Raw genomic sequence first — 19,158 nt, 5'->3', positions numbered from 1 at the left:
GGTCTTTTTTTTGGGGGGGGGGTCTTTTTTCCCTTTTTTTTTTTTTTTTTTTTTTTTTTTTTAATCTTCAGGACTCTTAGATAGGTCCCATCTTAGAAATGGAGACATTAAAGAACAAAGTATTGAGGTCAAGGTCACTCATCTGGGGAATGGCCAGGATTTGAACCAAGGCCTGTTGCAGGCAGGGCTCAAGCTCTCAACCAAAGCTGCTCCCTAGAAAGAAAGAAGGCAAAAAGCAGAAGCTAGCTTCTTCTTGCTTCCTGCCTGTGAGACCCCAGGCAAGTCCATTAACTTCCCAGTGCCCCAGTTTCCTCATCTCTAAAATACAGATAAACAAAAAATAAATAAAAATAAATAAATAAGTAAAATACAGATAATAATAGAATGGTTTCTGAGCAGTAATGATATGAACTTGGGTTTAGCCGAGGTCCTAGCACAGAGTAAGTGCTCAATAAACATTAGCTAGCATTGCTGTGATGCTCGTTATCAGTGGTAATAAGTGTAAACACTGCTATCCTCACAAAGCTTCCAGCTCAGCTGGGAATACAAAGCCAACAGACAGGATTAGACACTGAAGCATGTGAGCCCAACTGGAGGGACAGAGTTAAATGTGGGGGGCAGAGAAATACCTTAAACCCTGGAGGTGAGGGAGCAGCTGCCCAAGGCGGCACTGCGGGGCCCAGTCTGCAGCTCCCACAACGCTGACATCAGTCCAGTTTCTCTTCCTTCCAGGAACAGGAAGAGGTAACAATTAAACAGAAAACTACAAAAGTCCTAAATGCAGGGTTTTTCAATTAGTCACAGGTTAAGTCAGGCAGTGTTCCTGCTAGACAGGCACGTGGCCAGCCTCGTGCAAATATGGAAACTGGCGAGCAGAGATGGTATATGTGGAGGGCCACGGTCCTGTCCTGGGGAAGTCATGAAGTCCTCTGCCTGCCTGGGGCTGTTAGAGAGAGCAAAGGAACAGGAACTAAGATAGAAAATAAAGACCATTTCGGTAAAGGCAAACAAAGGCAAGATTAAACAGAAGTAATTAGGAAAACCCTAGATATAGAGAACCTGATTTAGGGGAATAAATGAACGTCAGTAGCCTGAAACTCAAATAAGAACTCTGAAAACCAGCAGCAAGGGTAAGACACCTAGAAAAATACTATTAATATTAGTCACGTACTGATGCATACTTTGTAATAATTACTATTCCAAGCACTTTACAGGTATGAACTTGTTCAACCTTTACAATAACCCTATGAGGTAGGCACTATTGTTTTCAACTCCATCTTACAGATAGGAAAACTACAGCACAGAGAGGTCAAGTAGCTTATACCAGGTCACACAGCTAGCCAAGTAGCAGAAGTGAGATTTTAATCCAGGCAGCCTGACTCCAGAGCCCCATACTCTGTGCTCAATTGCCTGTGAGAGTTACCAGTTTTGATATTCAGTAAAGTTCCACAAAACGGGATTATCCATAGCTCATCTTTATGTTGAGTTAGTGTTTTGAGTAGAATAATCTATGAGTAATCGTTACTCATCTATTTCAATAAGAAACCTAGAATGAGAGAATGGTTTTCCCTAGTGAGTCAACTATTGGGAAGAGAAGGTACATTTAAGTTATAGTCTCGCCAGGTCAATTTATCTATTTTTTTTGGCATTAAACACCTATTTCAAAAGAAAAAATCCTGCTACCATTATAAGAAACAAAATCAAAAAGCCATCTGATCTACACTCCACACTGTTGAAACTGCTGATTACTTATTGAAAATCCTAAACTTCCCTTTGTTTTAAAACAACAGAAACTCTTTGTATGAAGGGATTGGATTTGCCATATCCCTTTGCCAAAATGATCGAAATTGTTAATAAAAAATGTTAAGTGAAGAAATAAACACAAAGCAGTATTTTGAGCTAACATGATCTCAGTTTTATTGAGACAAATTTTTTTTTAATTTATTTATTTGGCCGCATTGGGTCTTCATTGCTGCACATGGGCTTTCTCTAGTTGCGGCGAGCGGGGCCTCCTCTTCGTTGCGGTGCTTGGGCTTCTCATTGCAGTGGCTTCTCTTGCTTGCAGCTGTAGGTGCGAGGGCTTCAGTAGTTGTGGCTCGCGGGCTCAGTAGTTGTGGCTCATGGGCTCTAAAGTGCAGGCTCAGAAGTTGTGGCGCGTGGGCTTAGTTGCTCTGCGGCATGTGGGATCTTCCCAGACCAGAGCTCGAACCCGCGTCCCCTGCATTGGCAGGCAGATTCTTAACCACTGTGCCACCAGGGAAGTCCCATCTCAGTTTTTTGAAAGAAAAAGTACCAAAATGTTTACACAAAACTACGGCACAGAGAGGTCAAGTAACTTATACCAGGTCACACAGCTAGCAAATAGCAGAGGTGAAATTTTAATCCAGGCAGCCTGGCTCCAGAGCCCCATACTCTATGCTCTATTGCCTGTTATCTCTGAGTAGTGAGATTACAAGTTATTTTTATTTTCCTTTTAGTATTTTGTATCTTTTGTTGGTGGAACTTGGGAGTATATATTTTTTTTCTTTTTTGCCTTTGAGTATTTTCTCAAATGCCTTTTTTTTTTTAATATTTATTTATTTGGCTGCGCCGGGTCCTAGTTGCGGCACATGGGATCTTCGTCCCCGTGTGCAGGATCTTCCTTATGGAATGCAGGATATCTTAGTTGCTGGCATGCTAACTCTTAGTTGTGGCATGTGAGATCTAGTTCCCTGACCAGGGATCGAACCTCGGGCTGCCTGCGTTGGGAGCACAGAGTCTTAGCCACTGGACCACCAGGGAAGTCCCTTAAATGTCTTGATGGCAGTCACGACAGTTGTTTTTTTTTCTAAACTGCAGATAGAAAGTCAATAAGAACTTAATTCCTATTAAGTTTGAACCATATGAAACTGTTGTCACTGTAGGTCAAAAACAATAGAACATTGGTAATTTCCTGTGGTTTATCCTAATAGTAATATTAATGCTGTGGAGGTAGACCAAAGCACTGAAAATCCTTTAGTGAGGAGACTACCTATAACTGCAATCCATAATACTTACGTACTAGATATTTCCACTGACTGAAGGCAGAGAAAAGGCTATGAAATCTTTGGTCTACACCTTAGGAGAGACGGGTCAATGGAAACCACAGAGTGGTGTAACTTCTACTTTATTACACTATAAAACACAATGTAAATACATAAATAATAAGGCACTGGCCTGATAACTTTTTTCTTTCCCACTATAATTTTTTCTTAAAGGATTTTTCAGTCTTTAAATAGTAAACTACCATAATTTCAGAGAATATTACAGCCACAATGTTTTAATATTATGCATTGATATTTCACAATAAGAAAGACTTGACTGCTTCATTTTCCAACAACTAATTCTCCATCACCAACTGGGTGTCCTGCAATGCAATTCATTTCTGACACCAATTGCCTGGAGTTAGTGCAAACCCCACGTTAGACACAGGCTGCAAATGGCATCTAACCACTTAACCAGGCTAACCCACTACAAAGTCAGGGCTTCCCATCATCTCCCTCAGGTTCGACACTTTGCCATGATGGCTCAGAGAACTCAGGAAAGCGCTATACTTATTATTATCATTTTATTATAAAGGATACAACTCAGGAACAGCCAAATGGAAGAGATGCGTAGGGCAAAGAATTGGGGGTGGGGAGGGGAGGTAGCGCAGAGCTTCCATGCTCTCTCCAGACCCACCACCCTCCCAGCACATCCATGGGTTCACCAACCCAGCAGCTCCTTTAGCCTCCTTGTTTCAGAGTTTGTATCGAAGTTTTAAGAAATTTCACTACATAGGCATGATTAATTAAGTCACTGGCCGTTGGTGATTAACACAATCGTCAAAACCCCACCCCTCCCTGAGTTCAGGGGATACAGCTAAAAGTTCCAACCCACTATAATCATGAAGTTGCTTCCTCTGACAACCTGCCCTCATCCTGAAGCTATCTAAGTGCCCACCAAGAGTCATTCATTAGGGTGAACTCAGGTATAGTCTAAAGGCCTCATTAAGAATAACAAAAGACACTCCTATCACTCAGAAAATTCCAAGGGTTTATGAGTTTTGTGCTAGGAACATGGGACAAAAACCAAATATATATATATACACACACACACATATATATTCACACACACACATATATATACACACAGACACATATATATAGCCTTTATTATACCACATTGACTCAAAGTCAAGAGTCTTATTTATATATCAAGGTGCATCACTGAATGACATGGAAAAGATCAACTACTTTATCATATGGTTCAAGCAAAAGAATTCTCCTTCCGTCCTTGAAGACTCCCCGCTTCCTATCCCACCGGCTCCCAGGCACTAAGACACACCAAGTCCTCTGTCTCTGTGAGCACTATGTCCATAATATGAAGGCACCTAATGTACACTAAATTACTTTCAAGTGAGTTATTTTTCCTCCCCCAAATCTATTCGGTCACGTTGTAAGAAATCAAGGGACTAAAAAAACGGACTTGCCAGAAGTGACAGAGAGATAGAGCCCCTAGCCAAGCAGGGTTTTATAAATCAACGCAGTGTTGATCTGCATGTTTTATTTAAAGACATGACCCTAAACACTGATGGCCAGCACTGCCCTCCTGACCTGGGCTTGCCCGGAGAGAGAAGAAAACAATGAGAACTTGACCAACAATAGCTAGCGCAAAAGCTGGACATGCACAACAGTCCTCTAAAAATAAATGTTAAGCAATGAAGAATTCAAGAGGCAAGATGATTTATACAATTTCAGAGGACTTACTCTAGCCTTTACCATTCATGAGCACTTTCTGGCCTTCACACCACCAAGACGATTCACTGCACTTACTTCATGATTCTAATTTCCCAGCAAACTTTGAAAACTTGTTTCTATCTATATATCATATGCATTATATTAAACCTATACACTATATAGGTCATATTTGTATTACTTACAAAGGACTACATTATTCGTTTGATCCTCCAAACGACTTTGAGATGTATAAAAAACAGGTATATTCATTCTCTCTCCCTCTCCTTCCCTCCCCCTCTCCCTGCCCACCCCCAACCCTCCCCCTTTTCTCCAGATGAGGAAACAGCACAGCAATCTCAATGGCCTTGTTGAAAGTACTGGGGCCATGTCTGGTACTCAGGTCTTACTCAGCTCAGCATCTGGAGCTCTTCCATCACACTGCAATGCCTGAGGGCCCTTCTGGTCCCCTATCCTCCACTGCACCCCATCCTTAGCCCCCAACTCCCTACACAGTCAAGCACCTAGTTTCAGGAGCCCCAGAGCCTAGCCTCAACCCGCCCTCTGCAGTCTCACGGGGTCTGCACTGACCTCTCCTGACCTATCTCCACACCTCTGCACAAACTGTTCCTTTTGCTGGGCTGCCATCCCCACACTCCCCTTTAAGGTCTGCTTAAAATGCCAAGTTTTAGGCTCTCAAGGCTTTTCCATCCCTTCTATCAGAAAGAAGGAAAGTCTCTCTCCTCTGTGATCCCACGTGGCACTCCGTCTGTAGGTCTCTGATGATACCAAATACATCCTCCCTTATTTTATAACAATTTGTATTCATAGCTTAGCTCCTCTCCCTTCTCAATCACAAGTTAGTAGAGAACGGAAACCACGTTTGTTGTTTGTTTTATATACCTACACAACACCTAACAGTACCTCAAAGAAGGCCCTCATTTTAAAATGAATTGCATGCTGTTTGTATGGAATATCTACATGTTTTACCTGCAAAGACTATTAAGACACTGACTTGGCAATCATGCATGGGAAATGAGTTTTACCTTCAAAACCCAGCTTCCTTGGCCCTATCATCTGGCTTTAAGCGATAGCCCATGCCTCTTTTTTTTTTCCCTGTGGGTGGTTGTTTTGTGTTTTGCTTTAATAGTGGAGGAGGAGGTTGGAAAGAATTGAGGAAGCCTCAGAAGCATTCAGGCCATACAACTATATAGCACAAACATGCAAAGAAAAATGAAGGAATGCCTGTTCATTAGCCATCTGCCACTTCACCAATGCCAGGAAATTCCGGGCTGCCGTCTCTTATAATGTGAATAATTCACATGATTGTGTTGGAGACTTCCAGCTATGGAGAGCCATTGGAATATTTGAAAATTAGTGCTCCCGAGTTATACTGTCAGACAGAAAACCCAGTGAATTCTTCCAACTTCTACCCGTTACAGGAATCTCAGAGAACCGCATTATGTTTGTATGTACATGGGGGAGGAAGGATTGGCATGTTACTGATATTGAAAAGAATTTGTTGTTTGTTTGTGACCCTTACCTATCACGTGACATTTTATGTACAGGTTCTTTATAAATCTCCGACTACTCAGCTAAACTTAGCTGGCCACTTAAGAAGGGTAATGGCATAATTGTTTAATCTGTGTCTTTTCAGGAAACTGAAATAGATTTTTTAAAATATCTCCCTCATACCAAAACTTTATAAAAATCATTTCAAAATCTAATGACATGTAAATTGAATTAGTCCCTTCAAATATTTACTCTAAAAGTAAATAGACAATTCCTGAAGAATTCCTTGGATAATCACTCATTTTCCACTAAGAACAAAATCTACATTCAAATAATAAACTGCCTTAGTTTTCTCTTTCAGTAGATGGACCTACAATGGAAAAGTAAAAAAATAATAATAGTAAATAAATATAAGGCCATCCTTCCACCAGTAGCGCTGAGCATGGAGTACATGCAATTTCACATAACAACAAAGAAATTTGAGAACAATGAACATATATACAGCTTTGGCTTCCCCTCATCTAGGACTTGAATGAGACATTTCACTTCTCTTCATCTTGGTTATCCCTCTGTACATCTGTTTCCTCATCTCTACAAAACAGAATAGAGCAACCTGCTCCTCACAGAGGTTGCAAGAAATAAACCTGATCAAGTAATCAAATATTTGAGTGTGTCTTATGTGCTGCTGTCTAGTTAACACAAAACACAGTGGAAACAACTGCCTATGATTCTGTGTTAAATAACATACAATAGATCCAACATGTATTCATGGACTCGAGATGTACATTCACAGGAGATAAAATCACTGAGAATGCCTAGGAAGGGTTTCCTGGAAGTGTTATCCTATATCTCAGCTTCAAGGATGGGCAGGAAAACAGGACGACTAGCCCATGAAGAGGGGATGGATTTCCAGGTTAAGATGCTTAGACAGCATCATTTGGGAAGCAGTTAGAAATGCAAATTCTCCAGTTCCTTCCCAGACCTACAGACACTGGAGGAGGGGGAGAGCGATCTATCTGTGTTTTGACCAGCATTCTAGTTAATTCTGATGCATGCTCAAGTTTAGGGACCAATGCTATGGCTTTGCTCGGTCTCACCTCCTCTGTTCCACAACCACGTGTCCCCTTCACCTGACTAATTCCGACACTTTTACAACTATAAATTCAAACTTCATTTCCTTCAGAAAGTCTTGCTCAACCTGTATTCAACTCTCGTCCCACCCCCAGCCCCAGGTCAGGTACTCTGACCCTGTGCCATACTTTCCTTATCGAGGTAGTAATGACATTTTATCATTATTGCTTGTTTAATCATCCTCCCTGATAACCTGCGCTGGCTCCGTAAAGGCACGGACTGTGTCTATTCTGTTCGCATCACTTCATCCTAGTGTCTTGCACCCCAGTAAAGCACTTGGCTAATATTTGCTGAATGAGTAAATAATTTAAAGAATTAACCTGTGAAACGAAGGTATAAAGGAAAGGTATAAAGTATTATAAAATTGGGAATATGATATATATATACATAAAACTAATAGATGCATTTAAAGTACTGGTGTAGCAACACAACTGAATTCAGTTTGTCATTGAAAAGAACTTCACGAATGGATTTGAGTTTTGAAAACCTTTGCACTGAAAATTTTCACTAACACTTTCAAATGTGTTGATGTTCCAGCATATTCACCTGATAAGGCAGTACTTGCTTACTTTTTTACTGTCATTCTTTTTTTCTCCTTGACCAGAGTCTCTGCCTCAGGCTTTCGGAGCAATATAGAGGATGACAGACAAAGCAGCCTCTTTCCATTTCGGGAGGGGAGAGGGGGGAGGAGACTTACAGCTAAGACTTAGGGATGATTTTGGAAAGCGTAAGTCTTCACTTTAGTATAAAGAAAACGCCTTGGGCTGAGTCAAAACACCTGGATTCCACCCCTGGCTTCTTTCCTTCCTTCCTTCCTTCATTCAAATGTTTTTAAGCATCTGCTCTGTTCCGGGTCCTGTGCTTGGATCTGGGCCTTGGACAGTGACCAAGACACACACACAGGCCCTCCCTCACCAAATCTAACGTTCTGCTCCTCGACTATGGGCTATGGCCCTTCCTGATTCCCGCCGGCTCCTGAACCTGAAGCTTCCCCATCTGCAAAGGGAGGGCTGAATTATAAGAGGAACGCTGAGTCCCCTCTGACGCTAACATTACGTGACTAAGAACAACACAATTACTCACAGGAGTCAGTTAGCCAAAGTCATTCTCCTCAGGGCCTGCTCACCCCAGATCCAGAGAGCTGAGAAACCGGGCCCCGGAGTGTGAGGACCAAGTGCAAGTGTAGACCTTGCCAGAAGCAGCAAAGCGGGGTCCACTGAGGTGGAGAGACAGCTTTCACACAGTGGGAAGCATCCTAGACAGAGTAAAGAACCCCCTTAAGACCTGGCTAGTCTGACTCAGTATCGGTCTGCTAAATAAGCTTTGAGGAGATCGTCAGCCTTAATGCTACAGGGTTCTACCTCCTCATTCCAGCATGTGTTTCCCCCGCACCACCAAGCAGCTAACTCAATTTCCTACACTACCTGGAGAGAGCATCCGATCCCACAAGTTAAGGGCTCAGACCCAAAGACTCCCCACCGCACTCCCCAGCCCCCCATCCGTCAGACGCCAATGCTAAGTCCAGGTTGTCACCTGTACTTCTGATCAACTGGCTATAGATTGAAGGTTCCAATGACCCCCTCCTTGAGTTCAATTAATTTGCTAGAGTAGCTCACAGAACTCAGGGAAACATTCTGCTTACTAGATCATCAGTTGATTATAAAAGGACACAACTCGGGAACAGAGGGGAGAGGTGCACAGGGCAAGGGATGGGGAAAGGGGTGGGGTTTCCGTGCCCTCTGGGTGCGCTACTCTCCACACATCTCTTTACGTCACCAACCCAGAAACTCATCAAGTCTTGTTATTCAAATTTTTAAAGCACTTAATCTGTGGCCCTCCTCCTGCCTCCTCCCCTTCCCTCTGGGAAGAGGTGGCTGGGTGAGGCTGTAAATTTCAACCCTCTACTCCCACCCTCCTTCAGGTGACCAGCCCCATCCTGAGGGTATCAGGGGTACCACCCTAAGTCCCCTCATTAGCATTCGCTCAAAGGGGGCTCCTCACAAAGAAAAGACACTCCTATCATTTAGGAAATCCCAAGGGTCTGAGGAATTTTGCATCATGAACTGAGGACAGAGACTAGATATATGTCTTATTACACATATATTATACATACATATATTATATATTATATATATTTCTAATTATATTCTACTTCAACATAACATTCACCGGTGAACAATGAGAAGATGAACAATGACCAGTTCAACCCTGGATAATCAAACAGGATGTCAACGGGATGATTACACCAATCCTAGGGGAAAACTGTCAAAACTTTGTGACTGTAGCTACAGATCCACCGGCTAAAGAAAAACCAGTTGGTGAATTTTTCAAAATTCTTCCCAAAGAAACTGCCACATTCTACCTACCCTTATAAAGATTAACGGTTTCTTTCTTTTTTTCCTTTTTTCATCTGTTGCCTAATTTTGGTAGCTAATGGCTCAGCCCCACATATCCCCTGCACCCCGAGAGAGCTCCCTGCCAGGCTCACTGGTCCCTACTCCTCCCCTGGCACCTTGGCGCTGCCCAACTTGCTTCCTCAGCCTCGTGCCCATGACACCGCAGCCTCAGCAGCCTGGGCTCGGGAGCCATATGAGTCAGGGGACACCTCAGGCAACGGCAGAGAGCCCGAAAGGAAAATTCTGGAGCGGCCAGCAACTTTGTCCCATCTGAGAGCTATGACAGGTAGTATTTGGTTAAGGACAAAGTAATAATAATATATTTTTTTAGCATTTACTACATGCCAAACACTGCGCAAGGCACCCTTATATTTTTATCTCATGTAATTGTCACAACGATGCCAATGAGGCAACTCTGCCATATTTTCTCCACAACACAGATGAGGAAAGTGGCTCAAAGATTTCTTTGCCCTCTGTACAATAGGCACTTTCTTAGTAGTTGGAATGCAGTTATACCCAGGGGTGTGCAAACAAAATGGGGGCAGGGGAGAGTCGGGAAGAACTGGAAGCTGTTTGGGATCCTGAGATGAACAAAGACAAGAAGGCAGGAAACTTGGGGCACGGCAAAGGGGGGATAGAAAATCCCTGAGTTCAACAAGTTTGGCACAAGGATCCTCAAGGTGAGATGACTGGGCACGGGAACTCAGTTTGCCTGGGGTATCCACCACCCTCTACCAACCTTCCCTCCCCAAAAAGTCCCTTGGGCGGATTCCGTTTCTTTTCTCCCTTACAAAGAAAGCTGTGTCAATAACTGGCAGAGGAAAGCAGAGTTTCCATTATAATGGGCACCCATCACTAAACCCACCTAGAACAGACGAAACCTCAGCTTTGCCAAAGTATCTTTGCTTTATTAGATTCCCCACTAAAATACCAAAGCAGTGCTTCTTTTCACGAAGTGCCACTCATTTGAGGAGTTCTTTTTCTCCATAGGGTATTTTACTATTTTGAGCAGTTTTACACTTGGCTGCCCGCAAACAAGAGCAGATGAGTCACGAAAGAGGAAATGCAGGACCATAATCCCTTATCTGAAAACCTGGAGGTCAGATGTGCCTCGAAATTCAGACTTTGTAATTCTAGAAAGGTAACAATGCATTTAGCACACATTATGTAACACTCAGAAATCAAGCTCATTAATATTACTGCAGCCAAAACTTAGCAATATTCACACTGGTTCAGGTTAGGTTTCACCCACCAAGGAAGTATGCAAAAAGCCTCAAAAATCTTCTGGTTTTCGGAGTTTTTCAGATTTCAGAATTGTTCGTAAAGGATTACAGGCATGGGCAAATGGCTCAACTATTATACTAGAAGAAAATAGTCAACCTATTAGTAATCAAAGACATACACATTTAAACAATCAAGGTATAAATTTTTGCCTTACAATTTAGCAAATATGTTTTTCAGAGAAAATGCCAATGGTATGAAAAGTGAGTCTTTTGACCACTGCTGTGAGAATGTAAACTGGAACAACCTTCAGGTCACTAAGGTTGGTGGCATCAATGGCCTCAAACATGAATACCTTTGACCCCAACATTGCCTTTTCAGGAACCCATTTTCTATGGAAGTCATCGATATCCAGACAAAGTTTTGCATAGATGTTCACTAAACAATGACTTTTAAAATTCATTTAAAAATAATTAGCGGGGCTTCCCTGGTGGCGCAGTGGTTGAGAGTCCACCTGCCGATGCAGGGGACACGGGTTCGTGCCCCGGTCAGGGAAGATCCCACATGCCGCAGAGCGGGAAAAAAATTAGCAAAGACTAAAATCTAAAATGGAAGCACAGTGAGGTAGAAGACAGAGAACCATGTAATGGAATATTATGCAGCCACTTTGTGAGTGTGTAGGGAAATGGAGAAACCTTTAAGTATAACATTAGGTAAAAAATGCCAGGTAAAAAAGTATCTTTGCATTATGATCCCCTCCAAGTAGAAAATACATACAAAGAAGACCAGAATGAAATAGGCTGATCCCCTCCAAGTAGAAAATACATACAAAGAAGACCAGAATGAAATAGGCTGACAGTGACAAGTGTCTTGGAGTAATGAGATCATGCGTTATTCTCTCCCTTTCCCCCAAAACTTTAGATCTTTTGGGGAATTATCCAGAAATACCAGGAGCACTGTATTTTAGCTGAGGAGAAATGGGAAAAAAAGGTTTGGCTACTTAACTCCCAGTCAATGGCAGCAAACTCATGAATCTGAGGTGTCACTCCAGACTTTATATACTTACAATGAACCTATGACTGCAAAACCATCACCACTTCCAGAATGAAAACATGTGTGGTCTACATTTATTAGACAGTTGTTTGGTTGACATTATAAGTCTAGTCTAATGGGCACTTTGGGTAAGAAATACAGGAAAAAAGATACACAGGATAGAAGATATATACCACTCTGCCATTTGCCAAGACCTTTCAGAGACACCAGCTCATTTGCTCCTCACTAGCAGCCAGTAAGGCAGAAAAAGATAGGGGTTGGCACACACCCATTTTCCAGGCAAGAAAATGGAGGCAGAGAGAGCCACACTCCAGAAAGCGGCAGGCGCACTTCACGTCCAGGGTTCTGACTTAGAGCTTGGTGCTCTTTCTACTCTATCATGCCATTACCCTATTAATGATTCTTTATAAATATCTTACAGTAAAAAGAAATTCCTCACTCTAAAGAAAAACAAAATGATTTGGTAACAATAATAGGCCTCAGAATTGAATACATGTGAGTCCACGTCAAAATCCAACTTACACAGGTAAGTGACTTTTTCAAGTTAACTTCTCAGAATTCAAATTCCTCATCTATACATGGAGGAATAAAACTATACAGCTGACAGGATGTTGTAAGAATTAAATGATCTGAGTACTTAGACCAGAGCCTGCCACAAAACAGGTATAATAAACACTGCATTCCTTCCTCTGAAAAGGGCCCACAGTGTACTAACTGCAGATTCCAATTTTAGCCAGACTCACTGTTTTCCCTGCTTTCAGCAGCCCACCAAATCTTTAGAATTTCCAAAGTAACTGCCCTAAAATTCTCAGAAACAACTCAACATAATAGTTTTAACCAATGACAATTTAAATCATGTTTTTTTCGGTGTCAAATAACAACTCTTTTGTCCCAATGTGTAATTAAACTTGAACATCAGAGACAAATTTTTAAAAAGTAACAATGAAAACTTTTTTCTCTGTCACCTGGGGCTTTGGTCTCTCTCATTCAAATGCGACTACTGAAACTCCCAAATAGTTTGATTTATTTGGGGGCGGGGATGGGGTGGGGATGGGGAGATAGGGAAGGACAGGCACCACTCGATTTTTGCATTTTCTCTTTAAATGAAATTTGGGCAGGGAAGCCCAAGCTCCAAGGAGTGCCTTCTCAAAACATTCTGTCCACTGACTAAGATTAATGTAAATATACAGCTAGGCAGGTACCTGGCCAAAGGAGAACCCAAAATTTAATAAAGCTTATCGTTAGCATCTAAATGAGGAATCAGGAGGCTGGATGGAAGCCCACAGAGCCCCAGGAGAGGGCACCTCTCATTCACCAGCCCCTGGTCCTTTTCAGCCCACTCTTTACTCAAAGGCCATGCCCACTGTCTGCAGAGAAACTAAGCCCTAAGTAACCAGAGAAGTTAAAAGACATAAATAAGCCAAGATGTGGAAAACCATCCCTTCTGGTGCTGGTGGTATATAGTTTCGAATGCTGCTTAATGAGAAGCTTAATGAGATTCTTAAGCTTAATGAGATTATTCTACTAGGCAGGAAGTCAGAGACTTTGCCACTACCCACTGTGCACTTAACTGTCCTTCTTTTCTCTACTTCCCATCTTCTGATAACCCCATGTTTACAATATTATGATGTCCTAAACTCCCTATCTTAGAATCTCAACAAGACGGCTGAAGGTGATTTCTTTTCTATTTTCTCTCTGGGGAGCAGTGCAGTATAGTGCAAAGAGAATGAACTTTGGAATCAAGCAGGCTGGGTTATCAAAGATAAAGATACTCACAGACACACATACACACACACTCCCCTCCTAGTGATTCTGCTTCTTGGACTGAATGCTGACGGATACACTAGCTATGTGATGTTGGGCCAACTGTTTAATCTCTCTGGGCCTCAGGTGCCTCACTGGAAATAACTTCACAGAATTGAGAAATAAGTATAAAAATGAATATAAAGTGCCCAGCTCAAAGCTTGACACATAGCAGGCACTCAACATTACTCCCCATCTTTCTCCCTACTTCCCTAAAACATTCCCTACAAACATTAACACCGTCTTAGATTCCACGGGGGACCAGATGTTGGCTGGTCAGGGCATCTTTTCATCACAAAACAGGTCTCAAGTCACACTGGCACATTTGTACTCTGTACCCTTTCCTTTTTAGATACCTCATTCTTCTAAAGTGTTATACTGTGTAATTAAGAGTTCTGTCATCACACTCCAGTCCTGAAAGCTGTGTGTTGCTCAAAGGTCCATCAAAACACAAACTCGCTCTACAGATGATTTCTCCTGCTATGACTGATGACATGCATCATGTGCTGAATTATTAACAGTTTCCCTCCCAGGTCAAGCTCTTCAAATTCTGGAGCAACTGACTCTAGCCCTCTAAGTACTGTCTACAGCCTGGGGTCCAATTGGAACCTGATGATGCATCTACCTGTCTCAGCAATGAAACGCAGGGTGAAAACCAAAATCTCCCATCCAATAAGACATGTCACTAGTGGCCATTTCCTCAGGGTGGATGGCTGAAGGAAATACAGATCTGCTAATAAAGACTCAGGAGACATATGTTCCCTTCCTAACGTATTCTGATTTCTACGAAAAAGTGAAGGCCAGAGTGATAAGCCAGTTTAAAAGCTGTAAGCAAGTGGATTCTTCTTAGGAGTGAAGAGCAGTATATGTGTTTTTATGGAGGAGATAGTTATGGTTGGAAGGCTTCCAGTTATTGCTTATTATTTGGACTGAAGAGAGCTGCTCAAGCTTGGAAGAGCTTGCTGACGTAAGATTCCAGGCTCTAGTAACCCCAGCTGGACAAGAAGCTATACGTTTTGTTTTTTTTTTAACTACTGCTGTAAGGTAGCAGTTAAGAGGGGGCTCGGTGGTAAGGAATCCCTTGTGTCTATAATTATAAAAACAAGAGTGTGAGAAGGGACTTCCGTAAAAGTTACACCTCCTCTTAGATTTCAATTAAAAACTGCTCCAAGTTCATCATTGGGGACAGCATTTTATCATCTCTGCTGGTGGCTTCCTGCTCTGACCACAGAAGGTTCCTTTTGTGGTGACAGGAATCAACTCAAAGAAGAAAAACAAAAAGGTAAGTTTACAAACGCGCCTTCCGTTTTTCCAAGCCTGACTTATCCAGGATATGTGGGAGGAAACCAGAAATCCCCAACCTGTTACAGAATCCATCAACCACGAAAATAAATTAAAACTTGGAAAGGAAAGAAATTGTAACTCCTCAAGGTTTTAAGATTTAAAAAAAAAAAAAAGGAGGTGGGGGAAGGCGGCGACAGCGCACCCGGTGCCCGGTGTCACGATCTTCCGTTCGCGGGGCCTTTGAGGACAAGGGCAGGAAAGGGGTCCGCAGGGCTCCAGGTTGCTGGGCCCGGGCGGAAGGGCTCCCGAGGAAGGCAAGAGCCGGCCGGGTCCCTACACGCCAGACAGCTCAGAGGTGGGGCCGGGGGGTAACAGGTCCTCCGAGGAGGGAAGGCGGGAGCCGAGCAGGCTGGGAGGGACGGGAGCCATCTCCACGCGCCGCGCCCGGCCCGGGCCACCCCCAGACAGCCAGATGTTCAGCGCCGGGATCCTACGGCTGTGCCAGGACCAGGGCAGCTCGAGGAGCAGCGGGACTACAGTCCCGATCCTTCGCCTCCTCCTGCGCGCCCCGGCTGCTACAGGGCACTCACCCGGGGCCACGAGCGGCGAACTCACGGCGCCTCCCACGAAGACAGCTGCGGCGAGGACAGCGGACTCCAGGAGTCCCGGCGGAGCCATCGCCGCGGCCCTTCGCCCTCCTTCCCCGGGGCGCCCCGTCCCGGGCTCCGGCACGAAGAGCAGCTCTGGAGCCCGCGCGCTGACAGACTGTCTGGGCTCAGCCCCCGCGCGCTGTGCACCCCGCCCCACCAGGGACCCTCCCCTCAGGCCCCACCCACCTCCTCTCGGCCCTGCCTCTCCCAGTTTAGCCCCCGGCTCCGCCCGCACTGGCAGGAGGCACATCCAGTGACCCCGCCCCCGGACCCGCCCACCTCAGCCTGGTCCAGCCTCTCCGCTTCGCCCCGGCTTCCTTTCCAAGTCCGTCCGCAGCTCCCGCCTCCCGGATTAGGCCATGGCCCCGCCCCGTACCCCGCCCACTGGGCGAGGCCCCTCCTGTCCGCTCGCTCGTTCTCTTTCCCAGACCCTCTGTACAGCAGCCGCCCACATAGTGCGGGAGCCCGGGGTCGGGGCAGGGTCGCCGGGGCTTGACCTCCAGGGCGCTGGGACTAGGCGGGTGTGGGAAGAGGAAAAAGAGCGGGTCAGGAAGCTCTGGACGGGTGGACATGGCCAGCACTGGAATGGGCACGATCTTCTTCCTCTGTTGGCGTTATCTATTCAGCTGGCATTCCCCTAGGTGACTGGTCCGGGGAGGGGCGCTGCGCGGGATGTCAAGTTCCAATGTTTGAAAATGAGAAAAGCCAAATCATTTAAACTTCTTCCTATCTCCACTTCCATTTAAGCTGTTCCTATTGGGGGAAAAAAACCTCTACATACCTCCAGGAACAAATTGCCTATTTAAAAAAATGCTGTGCCCACATTGCACCTTGCAAATACTTCTACGAAGTAACTCTTCAAGTGCCTGGTCACTTATTATCTCCTTGTATCGTCCTGCCAGCTCTGTGAGGTAAGTAGTATCCTTATTTCACAGGCTAGGGAGTAAAACCCCGATGGCCAGGCCACCGTGATAAATTGGGATTAGCTCTTCATTGTGTTTGCTCACCACTGTGCCCTCCCTGCCTAGCTCAATGACAGCATACACTAAGTAGGAGATCAGAAGTGGTTTTTGAAGTTGAATCATCATGACGAGCAGCAATTGGAGTCAGGGTCTTTCTATGCATAGTTCCCTCTTTACTGCTCTTTAGAGACTCCTTCTGAAATAAGGCGGTCAGGCCTTGAACAAATGTTCAAGAACACCAGCAAGAGGAGGGAGTGGGCATTGGAGGTTTTCACGGAACCAGGCTCTTCCTTGGCCTGTCAGCCTCAGATTTTCAAAGGAGTACTCTTTCATCTCCTCGCTGAGTTCTCTATACAGTCCACTAGACTCTTACACGCATTTGCACTGATGTGGGAATTCCCAGAAGCTCAGGCCACTACAGATGGCTGGAGCCGAAGGATGGAGCCTCTGCCGTTTGAAGCCAAAGGAGGGCACTGTGTTTCCTTTGCACAGTTGTCTGCACATCCTCAGTCTGGCAGGTGAAGCAGTTTTATACCAACACAAATACAGAGTGGCTGCAGGGGAAAGAGGTCCATGTGGGATTCTAACTAAAAAAAAATGAAAGAGTCCTGGTCCTAGAAATTAAACACACACCTATAAAGCCAGTCCTGGTTTTGGAACTTAGAATGTAGCCAAATGATTGGACCAAGATATCTATTCAAAATGTAAAATATCATTTTAAAAATGGTGTTTCACTCTTTCTCACAGATTGAACTTACTATTAAAAAGACAGGGCCGGGCTTCGCTGGTGGTGCAGTGGTTGAGAGTCTGCCTGCCGATGCAGGGAACACGGGTTCGTGCCCCGGTCCGGGAAGATCCCACATGCCGCGGAGTGGCTGGGCCCGTGAGCCATGGCCGCTGAGACTGCGCGTAACAGTGAAGGGCCCGCTTCCCCAAAAAAAAAAAAAAAAAAGGACCATTTTTAACAGCCTATTTGAATTGGATGTCTGTGGCTCTCCAGAAATAAGAGTACGATCCAGTAATTAAAGCTAGAAGCAACCTTAGTAATCATCTACCAAGCCACTTATTTTACAGATGAGAGACAGTTAAGTGACTTGCCTGCTATCTCATTGCTAGTGTGAGCCAGGGTTGGAACCGAGGCTCTAAAATTTCCCTTCTCAGGCTTTTCCATAACACTTAGCTGCTTGACACACTCTCTCACAAAACTTCACATACATGCATTTGCACATCTTGTTAATGGAGGGAGGGAGAAAGGGAAGAAGGGAGGAAGGAATGAAGGGAGGGAGGGAGGGAGGGAGGGAGGAAGGAAGGAAGGAAGGAAGGAAGGAAGGAAGGAAGGAAGGAAGGAAGGAAATAAATGAAGCTTAAATTATTTTCTAGGTACTTAACCCTACAGATTTGTTCAGCTGATTAAAAAAAGCCCCACATATGCATATCTAAAAGCTATTGCTTATTGTTTTATTTTAAATGTGAAGACTTCAGTGTGATCAAAGTTCTCATTCATATTAGCAAGGGGATGTCATATTTCTTCTGAGGAAATAAAAATTTAACATCACAGGACTAAACGATCTTCCCATTTTTTCAGAAATAAAATTAAAGGACCATAGGTAGAAATAGTTGTAACATTAGTTCTTTACTCAGCTCTTAGATTTAGCCTGATCCTGGGGCAAGTACTTTTCCTGTATTACTTCATCAAATACTCACAATTTTATGTTTTGGGAAGTATTATTACTGATCCTCACTTCAAAGCTGAGAAGACTAGGATTGGTGGGATAAGGCATTCACCAAAGTCACACAGCTTCGCTGGGTGCTGCCAGGACTCAAATCCAGAATCAGCTCACTCCAGGCCTACACTTGAACTTCTGCGTATACTGCTCTGCCTCTGAAATGCAGAATACTAGCCAATTAGCCCTCCTTTTCCAATATAAAGTCTTACTGTCATTTTTTACTTAACCTGGACTTTTTGAACTCTGTGTCAACAATTGATTAAATGCACTTTTTTTCAGGGAAAATTAGTTATTTATATATGGGAAGAGCTTCTAGGAATCAAATTTACAAACTTATACAATCTTCTGTCCTTTCTGGGTTTTGTCGAATTTTGTTTTGTTTTTTCCAGTTTCTCTATAAAATTCAGTTAATCCTTCCCCTTAGTAGAAACGTTTCCTGTTTTCCTCTGTGCTGTAAGGGGGTAATTTTCATCACCATCATTTAAATGTGTAAGGCTCAGTTGGCTGGTATTTACTCTAATTAATGTTGAAAATACTTCTGCAGAAGGTCTCTGTAGAATTCCTTCTTTCTGTGATTTAGATGTAGTCGTCTTTCCTTTTGAGAGGTTACATCTAGGAAAGAAGCCTTCAGTTCTCTAAAAAATACGTTTGCAGGGATATCAAGTGATATTTTATAAAATCTGAGG

At 43.8% G+C, this 19,158-nt stretch overlaps 1 protein-coding gene across 1 annotated transcript in view; it reads right to left on the bottom strand.

Moving 5' to 3' along the window:
- The window catches only part of RELL1 (RELT like 1), a 59,681-nt gene extending 43,779 nt beyond the window's left edge, over window positions 1-15,902 (bottom strand). Inside the window, exon 1 of the mRNA XM_024731702.1 lies at window positions 15,724-15,902. Coding sequence (XP_024587470.1) covers window positions 15,724-15,811 — 88 coding nt within the window. The 5' untranslated portion in view covers window positions 15,812-15,902. The remainder of the gene's footprint in view (window positions 1-15,723) is intronic.
- Window positions 15,903-19,158: the final 3,256 nt, after the last annotated feature.

Source organism: Neophocaena asiaeorientalis, unplaced genomic scaffold, assembly GCF_003031525.2.
Source record: "Neophocaena asiaeorientalis asiaeorientalis breed wild unplaced genomic scaffold, Neophocaena_asiaeorientalis_V1.1 scaffold39, whole genome shotgun sequence".
Taxonomy (NCBI): Eukaryota; Metazoa; Chordata; class Mammalia; order Artiodactyla; family Phocoenidae; genus Neophocaena; species Neophocaena asiaeorientalis.
This window is presented reverse-complemented; position numbering and strand designations above follow the sequence as displayed.